The 19,294-nt window shown below is 32.9% G+C and overlaps 3 protein-coding genes across 3 annotated transcripts in view; 2 read left to right on the forward strand and 1 right to left on the reverse strand.

Moving 5' to 3' along the window:
- LOC106106438 (huntingtin) overlaps positions 1–14,416 on the reverse strand; it is a 35,035-nt gene extending 20,619 nt beyond the window's left edge. Inside the window, exons 1-16 of the mRNA XM_013287017.1 lie at positions 14,232–14,416; positions 14,008–14,149; positions 13,804–13,925; positions 12,965–13,182; positions 11,842–11,973; positions 10,997–11,130; positions 9,815–10,004; positions 8,780–8,919; positions 8,128–8,274; positions 7,546–7,655; positions 6,087–6,211; positions 3,385–4,112; positions 2,513–2,709; positions 2,059–2,178; positions 946–1,198; positions 5–48 (exon numbers count right to left, since the gene is read on the reverse strand). Of these exons, the coding sequence (XP_013142471.1) occupies positions 5–48; positions 946–1,198; positions 2,059–2,178; positions 2,513–2,709; positions 3,385–4,112; positions 6,087–6,211; positions 7,546–7,655; positions 8,128–8,274; positions 8,780–8,919; positions 9,815–10,004; positions 10,997–11,130; positions 11,842–11,973; positions 12,965–13,182; positions 13,804–13,925; positions 14,008–14,149; positions 14,232–14,296 (2,867 nt within the window). The 5' untranslated portion in view covers positions 14,297–14,416. The remainder of the gene's footprint in view (positions 1–4; positions 49–945; positions 1,199–2,058; positions 2,179–2,512; positions 2,710–3,384; positions 4,113–6,086; positions 6,212–7,545; positions 7,656–8,127; positions 8,275–8,779; positions 8,920–9,814; positions 10,005–10,996; positions 11,131–11,841; positions 11,974–12,964; positions 13,183–13,803; positions 13,926–14,007; positions 14,150–14,231) is intronic.
- A 260-nt stretch (positions 14,417–14,676) lies between these two features.
- Positions 14,677–16,370, forward strand: LOC106106517 (proline synthase co-transcribed bacterial homolog protein). Its single transcript, XM_013287112.1, has 4 exons — positions 14,677–14,859; positions 15,319–15,676; positions 15,798–16,039; positions 16,119–16,370. Exons 1-4 carry the CDS (start codon positions 14,767–14,769, stop codon positions 16,191–16,193), a joined length of 768 nt encoding a protein of 255 aa, XP_013142566.1. The 5' UTR covers positions 14,677–14,766; the 3' UTR covers positions 16,194–16,370.
- A 161-nt stretch (positions 16,371–16,531) lies between these two features.
- The window catches only part of LOC106106746, a 16,230-nt gene continuing 13,467 nt past the window's right edge, over positions 16,532–19,294 (forward strand). Inside the window, exon 1 of the mRNA XM_013287394.1 lies at positions 16,532–16,745. The gene's annotated coding sequence lies outside the window, so the exon portion shown is untranslated. The remainder of the gene's footprint in view (positions 16,746–19,294) is intronic.

Consider the following 19,294-nt stretch of genomic DNA (forward strand, 5'->3'; position numbering starts at 1 on the left):
CGGCGACCAGCGCTTGCACACCGCCACCAGCGCTTCCAGTACACCTTGCTATATACAAATGTACTAATATAATAAAAAGACCCCTTTATATAGAACTTGTGTGACTTCGTCCGTGTAGAATTATAAAATAAATAGGCTGTGTTTAAGACTATATCTATGTCAAATTTCACAGAGATCCGTTCAATAGTTAAGGCTACAAACTTTAACAAACTTTGAACTTCTTGTATGGAACATACACATTCTATGACATATGGAACATCTAAGAAGTACGAAGTAAGATGTCAATTTACGCATATTTTTGTATTAACCTTATTTTAATAAAAAAAACTAACACATAATTTGCTATAGGCTATATAATTTCAGTATATATATCTTACTATAATATTATAAATGCGAAAGTTTAGATGGATAGATGGATGGAAGGATGGATGGATGGAAGGATGGATGGATGGATGTTTGCTAGCGTTTGTAGCCTAAACGGCTGAACGGATCTCCAAGAAATTTGGCACAGGTTTAGAGCATAGTCTGGAAGAACACATAGGCTACTTTTTATCCCGGTAATAGTTACGGTTCCCGTGGGATTCATTAGTTTAGTTTTTTTAATGTTTACTCGATCAATCTGCAACGGTTCAACATATCTTATTGAAATTTGGCACAGATATAAAGCAAAGTCTGGAGTACACATGGGATAAGCTTCATCCCCGAGAAATGTCCGGTTCCCGAGGGATACGTAGCTTTTTGTTATTTATATAGTTCGTATGTTTTCTAATACCACGCGGACGAAGTCGCGGGCAACAGCTCGTTATATATATTTTCAGTAACAGATATAGAGTCTAGAAGAACACATAGGCTACTCACTTTTGTTTTATTTATTCCATGTGGACGGAGTCGCGGGCATAAGTTATATATACTTTTTGGCTATCAATTTATTTAGAATAAACTTACCGAATAAAACTTGCAGTTCGAGGACATCAGCCGTTGCACCAGATCACCCACTATCATCATCAGCGCATCACAGTTCATCACATCACCGTCCCTCACTTGTGATGGTAAATCATTATAAAAATATATATTCCTCACTAAATCCAACGCACACTTGTTATTATCAAAATTGAACACTTCACTTTCTTCTCTCGCTGTCTCTATCATCATAGATATCGGCGTCTCTTTCCTTGATGGGTATATTTTTGGTATTATACTGAAATTATACGATAAAAATATTAGACTGGCCTTATTATAATATTTACAGAGATATTATAAATCAAAATTTGTTTGTTGAATGTGTTTAACTTGTTACCGACAGCGCGGCAGCCAAAAATACAAAACACTTATTTTAAAACAAACATATCTTTATTTAAAATTTATTTACACTAAAAAATATACAAACTTAAAACTCTCTTGATTACATCTTGACTTCTTCTCTTATATATTTTCTTTTACGAAACGATTATTGCCTTGGTGGCCATTATGCAACCTCTTTGGCTGTATACATACTGCTTGTCAGCCAAAGAGGTTGTATTTTGCACTCAACAGAATGATTTTGGTAAATTTTATCACAGACTAGTTGATGCTTACGACTTCGTTTTTGTTAAATTAAAAAAATAGTCAAAAACATCCTAGCTGATGGATAAATTAGTTTTTTAACGGTGACAAAATTTGTAATTGGTCCAGTAGTATTTGAGTTATATCAATACATAAAAAAATATAAATCTTCCCCCTTTCATATATAACATAGTCGAAGTATTTAATTCCGCGAAAAGTCGCGAGCAAAGGCTAGTAGTTATATTCACATTTTATTATTATTACAAATGCTATATCAAAAATCTAGTATAATCCAGTATCTTCTTTTTATATCATAAAGTGAAGCAAGCCACATGAATCCGCCAAAAAGGCGAAGCGACTGCTGCCTAAACATCCGCAATTACAGATGCATTGCCTACTCTTGACGGAGACGCACATAAATGGTATATTTCCTCTTCCTATGCGTCTCCTCCTCCGTCAAATCGTTCTCTTCCCATCCTTCCCTTATAAATAAGTATTAGTAACAGTAATTCTTACATAGAAATAGTTTGTGAAGCTGCATTCCTGACCTTCTGATCTTGATCGGCTAAAAGACGGAACAACGTGTTCATAATTTGCTCACTTCTTGTATAATACTCTGGACATAACATGAAGAATCTGTAATAATAATATTATTTCGTTATATATTTTGAATAATGTGGCACTACAACTTTAAAAAACAGTTAAAAATATTGTATTATCAAATTTAACTTTGAGTATTTTAAAATGGACTAAGCAAAGAGCCAATATAAAAGACAAATTCATTTACCAAGTAAACACTTTACGTTAAAAAATTGCAATAACTTAACATAAGCATAATTCAAAAATTAAGTTACATATAATAAAATTAGAACTCATTGTTTATATTTAACAGAGAGAAATGTTTGTGCTTGACAGATCCTGTCTCTTAAAAGTCAAAGTAATTTAATATATAAAATCACGTTTTACTTACTTTTGATAAGGCAATTTCTCATACATTTTACACAAATTAACTCTACACAACCAGTAATTATTATTCTCCACATTTACTAGAGAATTCAACACTTCAATCATCAACGTCCAATGGGCACTATTGAAGAGGGCTCTAGATAAACTGGTTAATACTGACAATGTATGGTTTACTGTTGAATATATATCATCGGAGAGACCCTGTAAAAAAGTTGAACTTTTTAGTATCTTCTAGTAACTTACTGTTAATTAAAAAAAAAACAAAAATCCCGATTAATAGATGAATATGTTCATAACATCGAAAATAGATTAATAAAATTAAAAAAAGCCATCGAGTGAGATTCGAATACCGTCATTTCACTATTTTTTTCAGAATTTCAATTCTCACGTCTACTATAGCTGTTTTATACTGATGGTCCTATGACACTCCGGCGAAGAAGACAAATCAAATGACACCTCATATGTAAAAATCAGTTTAGTATTTTAGGCTGTAGGCTGTTACAATGGATTTTTGCTAATATTAAATGCTAAAGTCTAGATTGATGTTTGTTACAATTTATAGCCTAAACTGCTGAACGGATCTCGACGAAATTTGGCATAAATGTAGAGGATAGTCTGGAATAACACATAGAGTGCTTTTGATTTTTTAATTCCATGCTGATGGAGTTACGGGCGAAAGCTAGTTATTTAGAAAACCGTTTTTGTTAGTTTATTATGTTTGTATGTTTTTTTAATGTGGCATTTTCTTTTAGGCTACAAACTTTTGTTTTTTTTTATTCCACGCGAACAGTCGCGGGCGAAAGCTAGTTAAAAGCATACATAGATATAAATAAGTCTTTGCTGGTAGGGTAATTTAAACCATACTTTGTTACTTACCTTTAATATAATATCCATAAGTTTCTCTATACTTAGATAATCTGCGATATCTTTTGACATAATAGTATAACAGCGCCATCTATTATAATCACCATGAGACAAATCCAAAACCGATATCAAATAATTCCCAACACAAACCCTCACTAAACCTCTAATCTGTGGATCACTGTGACACTCTAACACAAAAACATCACTTAAATGTTGATTTTCAAACTCTTTCTCCACATCATCGATCTTCTCTTCACTCTTCTGTATCATTTTATCCTTCTTTACTCTTACTTCTTGATTATCCATAGTATTAGATTCACCGAAATGATCGAATTTCATATCCAAATCTATACTAGAAGATAAAACATCTCCGCTACTTGACATCGGATATCCTGAAGATATTGGATCATTGCTTCCAGTCATATTAGAATTTGTAGTAAAATTACTATTAGACATATTTGCAGTACTATCAGCACTTATTCCACTAGCAATAAGGTCCATTTTGCCTAAAAGTCTTATATCTTGTAGATTCAATGGAGTATTAAAACTCTTTCTATCAGGACTATCTTTTTCCGTTGATTTCTTTGATGTTAATTGTGTTGTGTTTGTCTGACTGTCTGTGCTCTTGTGTGATAATTCTTGACTCGTTGATTCCGTTATTGAATCTTGATAGCAAACGTTTCTTTCTAGTATAAAATCGTTAATATTATCTTGACAGAAATTAACACCTTCAGATGATCCTGAAATAATTGGAAATTTAAATACATCTAACTAATATTATAAATGTGAAAGTTTAGATGGATGGATGTTTGTTGCGAGTTTGTAGCCTAAACGGCTAAAGGATCTTAATGAAATTTGACATAGACGTAGAGCATAGTCTGGGAGAACACATAGGCTACTCACTTTTGTTTTTTTTTTAATTCAACGCGGACGGACTCGCGGGCGAAAACTAATTATTTTATATACTTCATTTTAGTTTTAAAATTTTGTTAAAAACTATCTTTGACATACAAGTACGGATGTCCCGTGAAATTAAAAAGTTGTTCCCTCCTTTTTATAATATTTACAATCTCTTCAAAACATACAACTTTTTTCTAAAGCAAGTAATTTTAAAATAATGTAAAAATATAAACATCGAAACAAATAAATCAAAAGGAAAACCTATCAACCTCCGTAAAATATACATAAGTGATTTTCAGTTAAAAAATCAATACGTTTTAGTAGTAAATTACTTGCTAAAGAACTAGGCCAGGGCTAAACCATGATCCTTGGCTTAAGAATAAGAATTCTTCATTGATTTTTTTTTTATAACATAAGGTGGCAAACGAGCAAGCGGCCACCTGAAATCGCCAAAATGGCGAAGGGACCGCTGCCCATAGACATCCGCAATTGCAGATGCGTTGCCTCCCCTTATACGACGAAGGAGGAGACGCACATAAAGAGGATATTTCCCCTTCCTATGCATCTCCTCCACCGTCAAATCCACTTCCTCTTCCAAACCTCTCCTTATAATAAAAGGGTGGTAAAGACAAAGGGACTTAAATTAGGTCTCCGGCACCACACTCGTCAGACTGTACACGGAATTACTTCCATTTGACGCCTGTCTTCTGTGTGGTCGTGGTATTACTGGGGGCGTGCCGGCCCTGCAGTGCTAACATGTTAAAGCGGACACTACCACTGTTAAAACAGTTTAGCACAGTTAGTGGGACTCTGTCTCCTGAGCTAGTAATAACTTTTCAGGAGGCAGCATCTTTTAACGATTATCTTGCGGAATTTAAAATACATGGTTACAAAACAAGATGAGATTTATACATAAAAGCTTAAATTGCGGCCCGTAGAATCAAAAATTCCTTCTTCGATAAATTAATGAGCAAATTAATTTTCTTGCGACTGAATTCAAATGTGTTGTGAAAGTACATACTCGACAATGAAGGTTACAAAATCGAAATATACTTCATTGACAAATACTTCACTTAAACAAACAATGCACATAATTGTAAAAAACAAATAAATTAAAATTACATAATTAAATATAATGCTCTATATACATCTATTTTATATTCATAAATAATTCGCGACCCAAATCTATACTATTATAATAAAGTGTAAACACACACTTCTTGGTTGCCTAAGATGTCAGCAATTACAGTATATTTTTGAATAACTATTTTTTTTATTAAAAGCCCTACACTTCATGCTTTAGGCTATATATTTTCGCGCCATTAAACTTAGGGGGTAAATATTTTGGATAAAAAGCCTAATGTGGGAAAGAGACCATAAGTTGCTGCCAACATCAAAAAAGAAAGATTGCTAAGGTTTGTCATGTCATGTCATTTTGACATTTGCTAATGATAATTTAACAAAAGTAACTAATCAATAAAGTAAAATTTTCATAATTTCATGCGGATGAAGCCGCACGGGAACAGCTAGTATTTAATAATTTTTGGCCTGGGTACCATTTAATTTGGACAGCCCTAAACAAAGCATTTTATTTAAGAAAGAAAAAAATCTTACAGCCTAACAAATAAATGCGGTATAAAGTTAAACTTAGAAATAAAGTGAGTATTAGCAAAATTTGTACTAATATTTGTACTAAATTTGTACTAAATTTGCACTAAATTTGTACTAATATTTGCTTATACTCAGTTTATTCCTAAGTTTGTAAGTAACCGCGTTTGTATGTAAGTCTGAAGTATTTGAAAAGTTCAATTTACCGGAATAATTCTGCATTTTACTATCAACATCCTTATCCAAATACATCGTCATAACTTGCGGGAAGAGACGCAGGATTTCTGACAAACAAGTCAGAGCTGACGCCTTCACTGACACTCTGACAGATCTGAAATAAAAAAATACCAATAAAGTTACGGTTACATAATATTTAAAGGCAGTAATCGTTATCTATAAAGAGGAAAGATTTGTATTTTTGTAAGTATTCGATTCAAGTAAGAACTACAGGGCCGTTTTTAAAAAATCTTTCATTGTTAGAAAGGTTTTTTATCTGTGAGTAACATAGGCTATAATTTTTATTATTTATTAATTTCACGCGCACGAAGTCGCGAGCAATAGCTAGTCCTAAACTAATATAACAATTCATAAACACACACTTTGTTATGTAGGATGTCAGAAATCACAGTATATTTATAAATAATTCTTTTTAATTTAAAGCCCTACACTTACAATATGCTATAGGCTACATATTTTTATGCTATTAAACTTAAAGGGTGAATAAATTGGAAAATCCCTCATGTGGGAAAGGGACCATAAACTAGAAGTTGACATCAAGGAAGCAAGGTTGCCATGGTAACGGTGATTATTATCCAACAGCAAAATCTTTATAATCATTTGTGCATTTGAATTTTGACATTTGTAATTGAATGTTTCAGTAATGTAGACAATAAAATAAAGTTTTTTTATAGTTTAATACAGACGAAGCAAAGTTGACATCAAGGAAGCAAGGTTGCCATGGTAACGGTGATTATTATCCAACAGCAAAATCTTTATAATCATTTGTGCATTTGAATTTTGACATTTGCAATTGAAATTTTCAGTAATGTAGACAATAAAATAAAGTTTTTTTATAGTTTAATACAGACGAAGCATTACACTAGCTTTCGTCCCCGACTCCGTCCGCGTGGAATTAAAAATAAACAATAGTGAGTATCCTATGTGTTCTTCCAGACTATCCTCTACAAATATGGCAAATTTTATCCAGATCGGTTCAGCCGTTTAGGCTACAAACTCTAACAAACATCCATCTAGATTCTCGCATTTATAATATGACTAGCTGTTCCCATGCGGCTTCATCCGCATGGGGTAATAAAAACTTTATTTTATTGTTAACATGTGTCACATTATCAATTGCAAATGTCAAAATGACATGACATGATGACAAAGCATGGCAACCTTGCTTCCTTGATGTTGGCAGCAACTTATGGTCTCTTTCCCACATTAGGGTTTTTATCCAAAATATTTACCCCCTAAGTTTAATGGCGTGAAAATATATAGCCTAAAGCGTGACGTAAGTGTAGGATTTTTTATTTAAAAATGAATTATTCAAAATTATGCTATAATTGCTGACATCTTAGGCAACAAAGAAGTGTGTGTTTACGCTTTATTATAATAGTATAGATTAAAAAAATTGTATATCATACAAATTCATACATTTCTCACCTGTCAGGTATGAACCCCCCCTTGTTTCCAGTCAGTAGGAACTTGGAGGCCAGCAATCTGGCGCAGTACTTCAGCACTACCTCATCGTCAGTTGATGACCCGATACTGATCTGAAATAACGTAATAATGAATTTTATATCATACTAATATTATAAATGCGAAAGAAAATGGATGGATGTTTGTTAGAATTTGTAGCCTAAACGGCTGAACGGATCTGTATATTTGGTATAGATGTAGATAGTCTGGAAGAACACATAGGCACTTTTGTTTTTTTTTTATTTCACGCGGACGGAGCCGCGGGCGAAAGCTAGTCTTACATAAGCTACATATTTTTATTTAATTGATACAATCGTAATAACTTAAAAAACTCAGAGCAACACTTCTTGTCTTCTTCTTCTTTTAATGTCTAGTGGACCCCATCGTTATTTCGATGATTTTGAATAATCGCGCGCCAATCTATCTAATGACATTGACAGCTGTCAGTTAGAGATGTGACGTTAATGCCAATAATCTAGTGATGCACCAATTCCACAGCGTGGTGCTAATTTTCTTCTTAATATAGAGTAGTATTAAAAAAAATACCTTAAAAGAACTTTCATGTGAGATATTAACATCATCATCACAATGTTCGGTTAAATCCATTTCTTCCAATTTCTCAACTAAATCCTTCGATAATTGTTCTGTGTCGGGTAAATTTATTTCCGTATCACTTGCTGGTGAATCTGGCGTCTAGAAAAACAAAAACAGACTATTAAATAATAGAAATACCAAGTCTGTTATACATATAATGAACTAGCTTTCGCTCGCGACTCCGTCTGCGTTGATTTAAAAAAACGAAAGCGGGCTCTACAGATGTAGAGCCCGCTTTCACGTCTTCGCACTGTAGGGCCGGCTCGCTTTCAGCAATACCACGACCACACAGAAGACAGGCGTGAAGTGGGAGCAATTCCGCGTACAGTGCCGGAGGCCTCATTTTATTTCCCTTTCCACCCTTTTTAGAGGAAAGGATGAGAAGGAAAAGTGGATTTGACAGTGGAGGAGACGCATAGAAAGGGGAAATGTCCTCTTTATGTGAGTCTCTGTCAATGAAGGGTAGGCAACTGCAATTGCGGATGTTTATAGGCAGCGGTCACTTTCCATTTCGGTGGATTCAGGCCGCTTGCTCGTTTGCTACCTTATATTATACAAAAATCTATTATATGTTGAAGTTGTATGCGTGTGAGATGTGTTATACCTGTATGGTGAGATCCTCGAGGCTGCGCGCGGGCGAGTGCAGCTGCAGCAGGCTGCCCAGCCGCAGCGCGCCGCGCACCGCCACCGCCCCCGCCGACAGAGGGCTGGCGCCGCGCACGCACGACAGCGCGCTCACTGAACCTACACCACGTTATAGATATTTTGTTGAAGACAATTGACGTCAATTGTCATATTCCATTCATAACATACGCTCAGATGTCACTTCGATGTAAAAACAACAGTATCGGTTATCAAAAGTCAAAAATCGATTTTTATTATTCCTGGTACAAATAAGTGGTAATTCATTAATTGTTTATTTTAAGATAGTCAGTTTTGATATTGTGTTTACAGTAGAATACTTCAAGAGTGTATTTCTATATAAACTAACATAAATGAACTGTGTATTGTCAACACAACGACGCCATATTAGATAAGCCACTTGCTTTGACCAATAGCGTGCGTTTTTAGAACTAAGAGGGGGGATTTTAAAAAACACTTTTTAATAATTAAATTTCGCCACTAAATCACAGTATATTAAAAAATTTGCAGGTATGTTTTTATAGTAATAAAGTATACTTAAAAAAAGTTTGGTACAATTTGGCGTGATATGCACATTGCCTATTGTAGATGCGTTGTTTACCCTTCATTGACGGAGGAAAAGACGCACATAAAGAGGACATTTCCCCATCCTATGCGTCTCCTCCACCGTCAAATCCACTTCCTCTTCCCATTCTCTCCTTATTAGAAAAGGGTGATAAAGGGAAAGGGACTAAAATTGGGCCTCCGGCACCACACTCATCAGACTGTACGCGAAATTGCTCCCACTTGACGCCTGTCTTCTGTTTGGTCGTTGTATTACTGGGGGCGAGCCCTACAGTGTGAAGATGTTAAAGCGGGCTCTACCACTGTTACCATATTTTTTTATTACATGGTTATGTAAGTTGGATAAAGTCAAAAAGATAATAATCATATATTTATTAACATTTCTAGATATTTAGTACTTTAAAAACAATTCAAATTAACTAATAATACTTACTAATATTCCTTCTATGTCCTTTTTCACTTTTCCTGTCATCTAAACACACAATTCTTGGATGTTTTTCTAACAAGGCTTTCCTCTGTTCAGCGCTAGCCTGACCGAGCAACACAGACAGACATTCCAAAACTGCATTCTGTATATTATGTTCCATTGTTTGTTCCAGATAATGTATACATAGATGATATAACTGGAAATATTACAAAACTAACCTCAAACGCCGCGTTAAATTATAAAACTTAGGCCCTGTCCCACAATTCTTGTAAACGGTCAGATAACCCAAAAGGTTTTCTTTGTCATTTTTCTTTTAACAGTACAAAAACAATTAAACCTAGTTTAATATAAAAATGCTCAATAAACCTCAATCTCATATAATATGTGATGGAAATATCGGATTTCGGTACTCTATCTGACAGTAACGTCACTTCTAAGCTATTTGTGCTTCTATCAGCCAGTGGTGGGACAGGCCTGTAGTAGCTTCTCTGTTCTTTTAGATTAGTGGCCAAATACTGAATTTAATTTAAATACTTCGTTATAAGCCACTTATATCATAGATGTACAGATTAAGGAATTTAGAGTTTAGTGCCCTGTTCATTTAAAAACATCCTGTATACAACTTCATTTTTTAAAAACATGTATACCATTTGCATCCAAACACTAAATACCATTAACAAAAATTTGCATATAATTAAAACTAAAGACTTAAACCAGTTTTTAAAGTTTTGTATAAGTAAACTTTTAAAAATAAATTTTTGTAAGTGGCTGACTGTACAGTCCAACTGAGTTTTTGATATTTTTAACCAATACTATACTATACTATTATAATAAAGCGTGAACACACACTTCTTTGTTGCCTAAGACGTCAGCAATTACAGCATATTTTTGAATAATTCTTTTTTAATAAAAAGCCCTATATTTACCTCATGCTTTAGGCTATATATTTGAACGCCATTAAACTTAGGGGGTAAATATTTTGGATAAAAACCCTAATGTGGGAAAGAGACTATAAGTTGCTGCCAACATCAAGAAAGCAAGATTTCCAAGGTTTGTCACGTCATGTCATTTTGACATTTGCAATTGATAATTTGACAAATGTGAACAATAAAATGAAATTTTTATAATTTTATGTGGATGAAGTCGCATGGGAACAGCTAGTTCAAATATATTTCTTCTCGTTCATACCTCTAAATAATCCTGAACACCGAATAAATCATTATCAGTGAACTTGTCCATATCATTGATTTGAAACATTGCTTTGACAACACAAAACCATCCAACAATCATTGTATCACTTGTGGCAGTCGGCCAAAGATTTTCTGTAAAAATGATACAAAAAAAAAAAAAACATATTAATAATACTTGATTCATACAGCCTTGTACTAATACCTAATATTACCTAATATACCTAATATACCTAAATTTGTACTAATATTTGCTTATATTTCGTTTAACTTTATAGCGCGTTTATTTGTAAGGTTGATAGATTTTATGACTATAGATATAAGAATGAAATACAGTAAGTAAAGATTACTTGAGTATTGATTATTCGGACCAGGAATATAAATACACTTAGAGTGGGCACCCATTTAACTAAACTACCTCACAACCGTTATAAGATTTTGCATGTTGCATAGCTAAAAATCGAGTAGTGTGTCCCTCCATAAGCTTATAGGAATCAAAACGTGACTAAACAGTTGTGCGATGTTTTAGTCAAAGGTGATGATCTTATGATATTGTAGACAAATATAAAACTTATAGTTTTTTTTTACATTAGAAAGTGAATAAATGCAATGAAATTCCTACACCAGTATTTCATAGTGAGATTCCAAATATTTGTGTAATATTTACCTTTAGACAGAGATTTGCACAGATTTTAAAGAAATACTTTTATAAACACTATGTATTCTTCAAGACTATGTTCTCTATGTCAAATTACTACTTAATTGAGATATGTTCAGTAGTTTAGGCTACAAACTCTAACATCCATCAATCTAAACGTTCGCATTTATAACATTAGTATAACTCACCAAACACTTTATTTAATACATTCGTGAGTAAAGGTTCTCTGTATGAAGTGAGATGAGCAACGCAATTCGCTATCCCTCTGCGTACAGAAGCTTCTAAACAATCCACATGAGATAGTAACGCTTTTGATAGCTCTGGAAGAGAATTAAATATTTTACAGTCAACTTGTACGCGATTTCATCCGCAAAGAATTAAAAAAACTATTAAAAACAGTTGATCACGAATTCGCCCGCGTGAAATTATAAAAATATAGTCTATGTTACTCACAGATAAATTACCTTTCTAGCAGTGAAAGAATTTTAAAAATCGGAACAGTAGTTTTTGAGTTATTTCAATACATACAAAAATACAAATCTTTCCTTATATATTAGTATAGATATAGCCTATGGTAGTGAGTGAATGTGGAAAGAATTTTTCCAGCAGATCCCAGATCTGTAAGTCAGTTTCCTGATTTACACTCTGTGAGATGATTGATCACCATTTTTAATTAACCCTTAATCAAGAGTTTTATTTTTTATTGTAAATAGTGACGGTTTTTAGATAAGCAAGTTCAGTAGAATTAAAAAACCTATATTTTTATAAAGAGTAATTTTTTAACTTAGATTGGAACTGAATGGAGTTACCTGTAAAGAAATTTTATGGTAACATCATGTAGTATACAATTGCCCAATATTTAACTAAGCGATTTTACTTAGCATAGAATATGTCCATAATGAACATTGTATTCTGTATTCTTAAAAGTTATTTGATAATCTGTGTTATTTATCAACACATTTATCTTTATTTAAAACAACAATATTGTTAGGAAAATATTAGGAAACGGAAGGAATAGTGGGGGAGTAGTTTTATAAAATATATGGCAAGGAGTGCCTCGCGCTTAGTCGCAGTCTCGGCGCTCAGTCGCCAACAAGCTCAGTGTATTACTAGTCGTCACAACTGAACGTTCGATATATTTGCGTTGTCGCATTGGAGTTCAGTTTGTGTGTTTTAAAGTAATTTACAAGTATTGTTAATATGGCTATCCGTCTATATTTTATAGGAAGTCATTTGTAGAAATATCTAACAATTGTTTTAACTACACTGAAAATTAATTAAGTATGGTATTATTTTAAACGTATAACTAACCTGAAATCTCCTCATCAGTTGTATACTCAGCTAAAGCCTTTAAAATACGTGGCAAATTAGATTCTAACGCCTCCACGATAAGTTGAATTTCATTTGTATGTTGCACTATCTGGCTGAGCTTTGGGAACAATGTTTGTGCTTGATTCCGTATCTTCCCTACACCTGGACGTAACCAACAGTCTCCAAGACATATACGAGAGAGTGCTGCTCGTATCCATCTGGAAAGAAGTACATAAATATTGTAAATAAGAAAGTTTTGCATTTTTATATGCATTGAAATATTTAAAAAAACTACTGAGCCAATTTAAAAATTATTTTACAATTAAAAAGCTACATTATTACCAAGTGACATATGCTATATTTTTCTATATAACACCAGCTAACTATAGATATTTCCATTCCTTTTATTGACAATTTTTTTATGTTTTTAATGAAATTTGCTACAAATATTGAATGACAAGGATATCTGCTCCTGAAGTGCAAGTAAATTAAATCATGAGTAAGTTAGCCTCTATTAAGTTACATATCTTTTGCCTGCGACTCTGACTAAGCAGAATTTAAAAAATAATTAGCGGCCTATATGTTCTTCAAGACAAACATACATCCATCTCAACTTTTGCTTAAACAGGGTTATAGGTAATTCAACATATTTCCATTAGGAGGTGATAGAGCAGATCATTTGTGATCATTATGATCACATATGCATTAAGCAAAAGTTAACCTTTTTTGAGTTATTGTGACTAGACTAGACATTCATGTAACCAATAATTAGTTAACTTGTTTTTAAAACATATTCAGCATAGACATAAACAACAGTAGACAAATATAATAATATTTACCTTGCATTTTTATTCTGGTCAATTTGATTTTGTAGTATAATGTTTACTTTATATGAATGGAAAGCAAATCCTCCAGCAACTGCACGGTTCAAAGCCTCATCTCCTACTAGACGAACTTCAGCCTGAAAGATAAAATTAAGTTAAATATAGATAATTCATAAAACTGTCCTGCATAGGTGCTGTTGGAAATTATTCAATACTTACACTATCATTGCTAGCCAAAGACAAGAAAATAGGTACAGCAGAGTTTAAATAATTTGCATAATGTCTGGCACAATTAGGACGACTTCCCAGTGCTCCTAAACAACGACCCAGTGTACCAGCAGCAGCCTGCAGCTCATGGCTCCTATAAACAATAGTATACAATTCGTTAATCACGTTTATTTTCATAATAACTTAGTTATATGAATCTATATCAATAAGCTTACTTCGCACTTCCTTCACCGCTTTTCAAAAATTCCAATGACTTTTCTGCCTTCTCTAAGACATTCATGATTACTAGCTTTATCAATCTCACATTGATGCAATTCGTAAAAACATTGTTATCGAACGTTCACTAAGAAAACATCAATTTTCATCGCAAAAATTACCAAACCTCAACAAACAAACGAAAGGAAAATCAATCGACTTGAGCTTGACATTTAACACTTTCGTTCAAAAATTGCACTATCCATTGGAATTCTTCGAGGTCTGCATTTATTGAATTTTCGATGCACTTACTTTGATAGGATATCATTATTTATAATGTTTTTTTATTAATTTGTGGAAAAAAATCATTTCTATTTTTCTCATAAAATATAAAATTATAATTTAGTAATATAGCAACGAATGCACAATGTTTGGCATTGACACTGACGTTTAATTCTAGAATTGACAATTGATAACGACTGATAAAAAACGTCAATAACGACATTGTTGAAGTTCAACGAAAAATCTTTATTATTATAAAACGATATAAACATTATGTCAACAGTGAGTGAAAAAGAAGTAGACGTTATGCACGGATTAAAAACTGTTTTAGCTCAAATAGAGTCTGCTGTAGCCCGGAGAAGTAAAGTAAGTACATTCGTAATTTCATCCTATGCCGAAAAAAGCAAAATGTGGCTGTGCTACTAATGGGGCTGCCGACCATCATTTCTATTAAAGTAGATCAAGATCTAAGGTCAAGACCTATGACCCATTTACGACATACCCACTTGAAATTGTTTGTAAAGTTTCTATCGACTTTATAATATTTATGACAATATTATGATTGTGAAAGTAACTAATCTGGGTTTGACTTGAATCAATCTAAATAGTCTCTTCTTAAAGTGTCATCACCTTTTAAAGTTCAGCGATCATTAGGGTAACCTGCATTCTTGACTTCAACACTCTGGAAAGTAAACGGGCGCTCTTTCCAAACCACTGGCGATGATTTTTGCGCCAGGATGTTATTCTTTGACCTACACTACACTTTTTATGAATCTTGACTTGTATTAAGAGCCTCTAATATGTTACCTTTTTTCGTTCTTACAGGATCTGCCACAAGTAATACCAAGATTAGTTGCAGTATCAAAAATAAAACCTGCTACATTAATAGTCCAAGCTTATGAAGCAGGGCAAAGACATTTCGGAGAAAATTATGTTAATGAACTGGCAGATAAAGCTAAAGATCCATTAATATTGGAAAATTGCAAGGATATAAAATGGCATTTCATTGGTCACCTACAAACAAATAAAATAAATAAACTACTTGGCTCTCCGGGATTGTTTATGGTTGAAACTGTGGATTCTGAAAAGCTGGCAGACAATTTAAATAAACAATGGTTGAAATATAGAAATGAGGAAGAAAAATTAAAGATTATGGTGCAAATTAATACTAGTGGTGAAGAAGGTAATTTAATTTTAATATACTAGCTTTTCATAGTACATATCTATCAATTCAAACTTAGTCCTGTATTATATAAGTACAACATTTGTAAAATAATCCTGGCTGACATTCTGTTTATTTACAGTAAAAAATGGCATAGAACCACCAGAGACATGTCAACTAGTTGAGCATGTCCTGAAGAATTGTCCAAATCTCGAGTTTACAGGGCTAATGACTATTGGACAGTATGACTATGATTTATCAAAAGGCCCCAATCCAGATTTTATAACATTGGCAAAATGTCGAGAAGAAGTCTGCAACAAACTGAATTTGGATATAAAAAATGTAGAATTGTCTATGGGTATGTCGAGTGATTTTGAACATGCTGTAAGTATTGTTATATTTTAACCATTTTATACAAAACTAGATTGTAAATGTATTTACACTTTTATTTTTTTAATTTCAGATTGAAGTTGGAGCTACGACAGTTCGTGTAGGCTCAAATATCTTTGGTGCTAGGCCGCCAAATTTCAAACCTTAGGTTATCGTAAATGAATAAGCACAAAGTCTTCCAAAGTGTAATGTTATTTGTTTAGGTAAAACACATTGCTGGCAATTTTTCTCATCTTAAATGATTCGAGATTAGAATATGTTATGAAAGTGAGATTGTTATTTAATGTTATGTTTTTAGATTTCAGATTAAATACGTTTTACAATTTACAAGGTTTTATTACATTTACTTCATATCTTCGAATTAAAATCAAAAAATGACATTTTTTTTTAAAGGAAATGGGTTGTTTACTCTTTGGACTTTTGAAATGCCATACTCTTTGAAATACAATTGACATGTCGTTTTGACATTTGCAAACAATTCAGAAAATGACATTTGTTTATGTGTCATTTTCGTGGAAAGAGGTTGCGTGTGAGATTTGGTCTGTATTGTTTTCTATTAAATTGAGCGTTAGTTTTTTAATTTAGTTATAGTTAACAGTTATCTCATTGTATAAAAACGTGAAGTGTTGTTCTAAATTATATGTGTAAATGAAAAATTGTATCCTGGTAGGAAGTTCAACAAGGTCGTGCTACTTGACAGGTATGGAATAAGGGTAACAGCTTTTTAAAAACACTTTATTTATTTAAAAACCTGTTTACTCAAACTTATTTTATTTGATATATCAATACAAATCAAATCGTGTAGGAGACAATGCAAGATTGTAACACTATCGGGTGTTTATAGGTAACAATTTTCAGAGAATGCAATTGAAACCTCATTGTGGGTAATTTGTTATTAAATCTCGTTTACAATTTTTCTCCAAATTGTTCAATAACTCAAAATTAAACAATTCAATATTCTATACAATTTAGTATTATCTTAAATAATAATTTCTCGTACCCACTAGAATAACAGACAAGGTCTTCACAAATCTTGCCACATTAGTATTGTTTGAATGATGTTGACATCTAAGACAATGTGAATCAACACAGCAAGCTTTCCCATTGATATATTACATGTTTACATTTGATAGGAGTTTGAGAAACTGATCATATTTACTTTACCTTCTCCAGCTTTCCTATAATAGAGAAATAGATGTAAAAGCAGCCTAAATTCCTTATAACTCTTAGTTTCCACTGTTATACCTATAAATAAAGCATTGTGTTTAATGTAAAAAAATGTGATTCAAAAATATGATAACATAGAAGCCATCTATTATACTTCAGTTTAAGTAAGTCTAAGAACTCCTTTTAAACAAACTGACTGTTGCTTGCAACTTGCTTGTATGATATTAAAAAAATAATAAAGTACATAGCCTATGTTACTGATAACATAGCTTTTTAATGGTGTAAGAATTTAAAAAAATCGGTCCAGTAGTTTTTGAGTTATTTCAATACATACAAAAATACAAATGTTTCCTCTTTATAATATTAGTATAGACAACAGGATATTAAGAAAGTGTTTGTCATTTATGTTGCAAGAGGAAAATAAAACTTTTATTTCATGCCATGTTCTTACGAAAATATATTTCATAGATAAACTTATTTAGCACATGTATGTAAAACTTATATGTACAATGACAGTAGATAGTGATGCAAATTGTATGTAAATGTGTTGACATACTTATGACCTTAGATTTACATATGTACATTTACATATATACAAGAAATATGTTCCAATAAGATTATTTACTAGCTGTTACTTGTGACTGCATGAAATGAAAAAAATAATATAAACATGTAATACCTTATGTTACTCTTTGAAAGATTTTTAGAAATTGTACAGTTGTTTTTAAGTTATTTCAATATAACTAAAGTCCAAATCTTTTCTCTTTATAATAATACTATAGAGTAATAGTATGGGCTACGGTTTCCGCAACTCCACAGCTAGCGCGTATTTTGCGTGAGAATATGACATGGATTACTCCAGCCAACCCAGCTGGCAGAAGAACCCCAGCAAACCTTTTATATTACTGGTGAACTCCGGGAGTGTTCTCAGCGAACAGAGCTATCTAACCCTGTATTCAGTCACTGCCGGGCAGTTTAGTATGACATGTGACGCGGATCCTTACTATTTTCTAGTATAAAGTATACATTTATTAAAGTCTTCTTTTAAACTAGCTGTTGCCCGCGATTTTGTCTGCACAATATTATAAAAAAAAATCTGTTTCTCTCTGTCTGTCTTCGTTATCTCCGGAACGGCTGGGCTGATTTTAACCAGACTTTCAATGAAGGCTAGGTGACATAGACGGGCATTGGCTACATTTTTATCTTAATATTGCTTGGACGAAGTCGCGGGCAACAGCTAGTAATAAAAAAAAATGTATACGAAAATTTGTAAAAGATGGCAAATGGGGAGGCTCAGCATAACCAATACTGGTTGAGATCCAGTGACAAGCTGGTTTTATAATATTTCCTTCGCATTATAACCGTCACAATTGAAGCTTGTTTATAATTTCTTTCTGTGATTCTATTTTGTATAGTAAAGGCGGCCGGAATTTCTCCCGTCACTTTCTAAATGCGCAATTCAGTTATGTTAATCGTAGGGTTTGTATGCTTATTACATAGATGGATACAAATAGATAGGCGATTGTTTAGAATTAAAAAAATGTTGTTTCGTTCCGATAAACTTGATGTTATTTGTTTGAAAATTTCGCCGTAAAAAACGGCAACCATCAACGCGAATATGGCGATGTTCGAATAGACACAAAATCTTACTTCATACTAATGTTATAAATGCGAGAGTTTAGATGGATGGATGTTTGTTGAGTTTTTAGCGTACTGTTGACCGGATCTCGATGAAATTTGGCAAAGATGTAGAGGATAGTCTAGAAGAACACATAGGCTACTTATTTTTTTCTCCTTTTTAATTCTACGCGGGTGAAGTCGCGTGGGAATACTTGTAGTTTATAAAAAGCCTGGCCATTTATAGAAGTTGATCTGAATCCGTTTATTGGTTATCTAAGATTTTTTTATTTGTTTTCTCCAATTTTTAATCGATGTAATTGAAATAATTAATAGGTCATCGAAACTGTTGTTTAGACGATCAATCTATTTTTATAAAATACACGAAAAACAAAACAAAATGCACTAAAAACAAAACAAAATACACCAAAAACAAAATATTCTCAAAAAAAACAGTACACTAAA

Source organism: Papilio polytes, unplaced genomic scaffold (genome assembly GCF_000836215.1).
Source record: "Papilio polytes unplaced genomic scaffold, Ppol_1.0 DF822178.1, whole genome shotgun sequence".
Taxonomy (NCBI): domain Eukaryota; kingdom Metazoa; phylum Arthropoda; class Insecta; order Lepidoptera; family Papilionidae; genus Papilio; species Papilio polytes.

Coding starts and splice junctions, on each gene's coding strand:
- LOC106106517 (XM_013287112.1), top strand. CDS start 14,767: ATGTCAACAGTGAGTGAAAAAGAAGTAGACGTTATGCACGGATTAAAA. Junction 15,677..15,797: donor TAATACTAGTGGTGAAGAAG/GTAATTTAATTT, acceptor GTTTATTTACAG/TAAAAAATGGCATAGAACCA. Junction 16,040..16,118: donor CGAGTGATTTTGAACATGCT/GTAAGTATTGTT, acceptor TTTTAATTTCAG/ATTGAAGTTGGAGCTACGAC.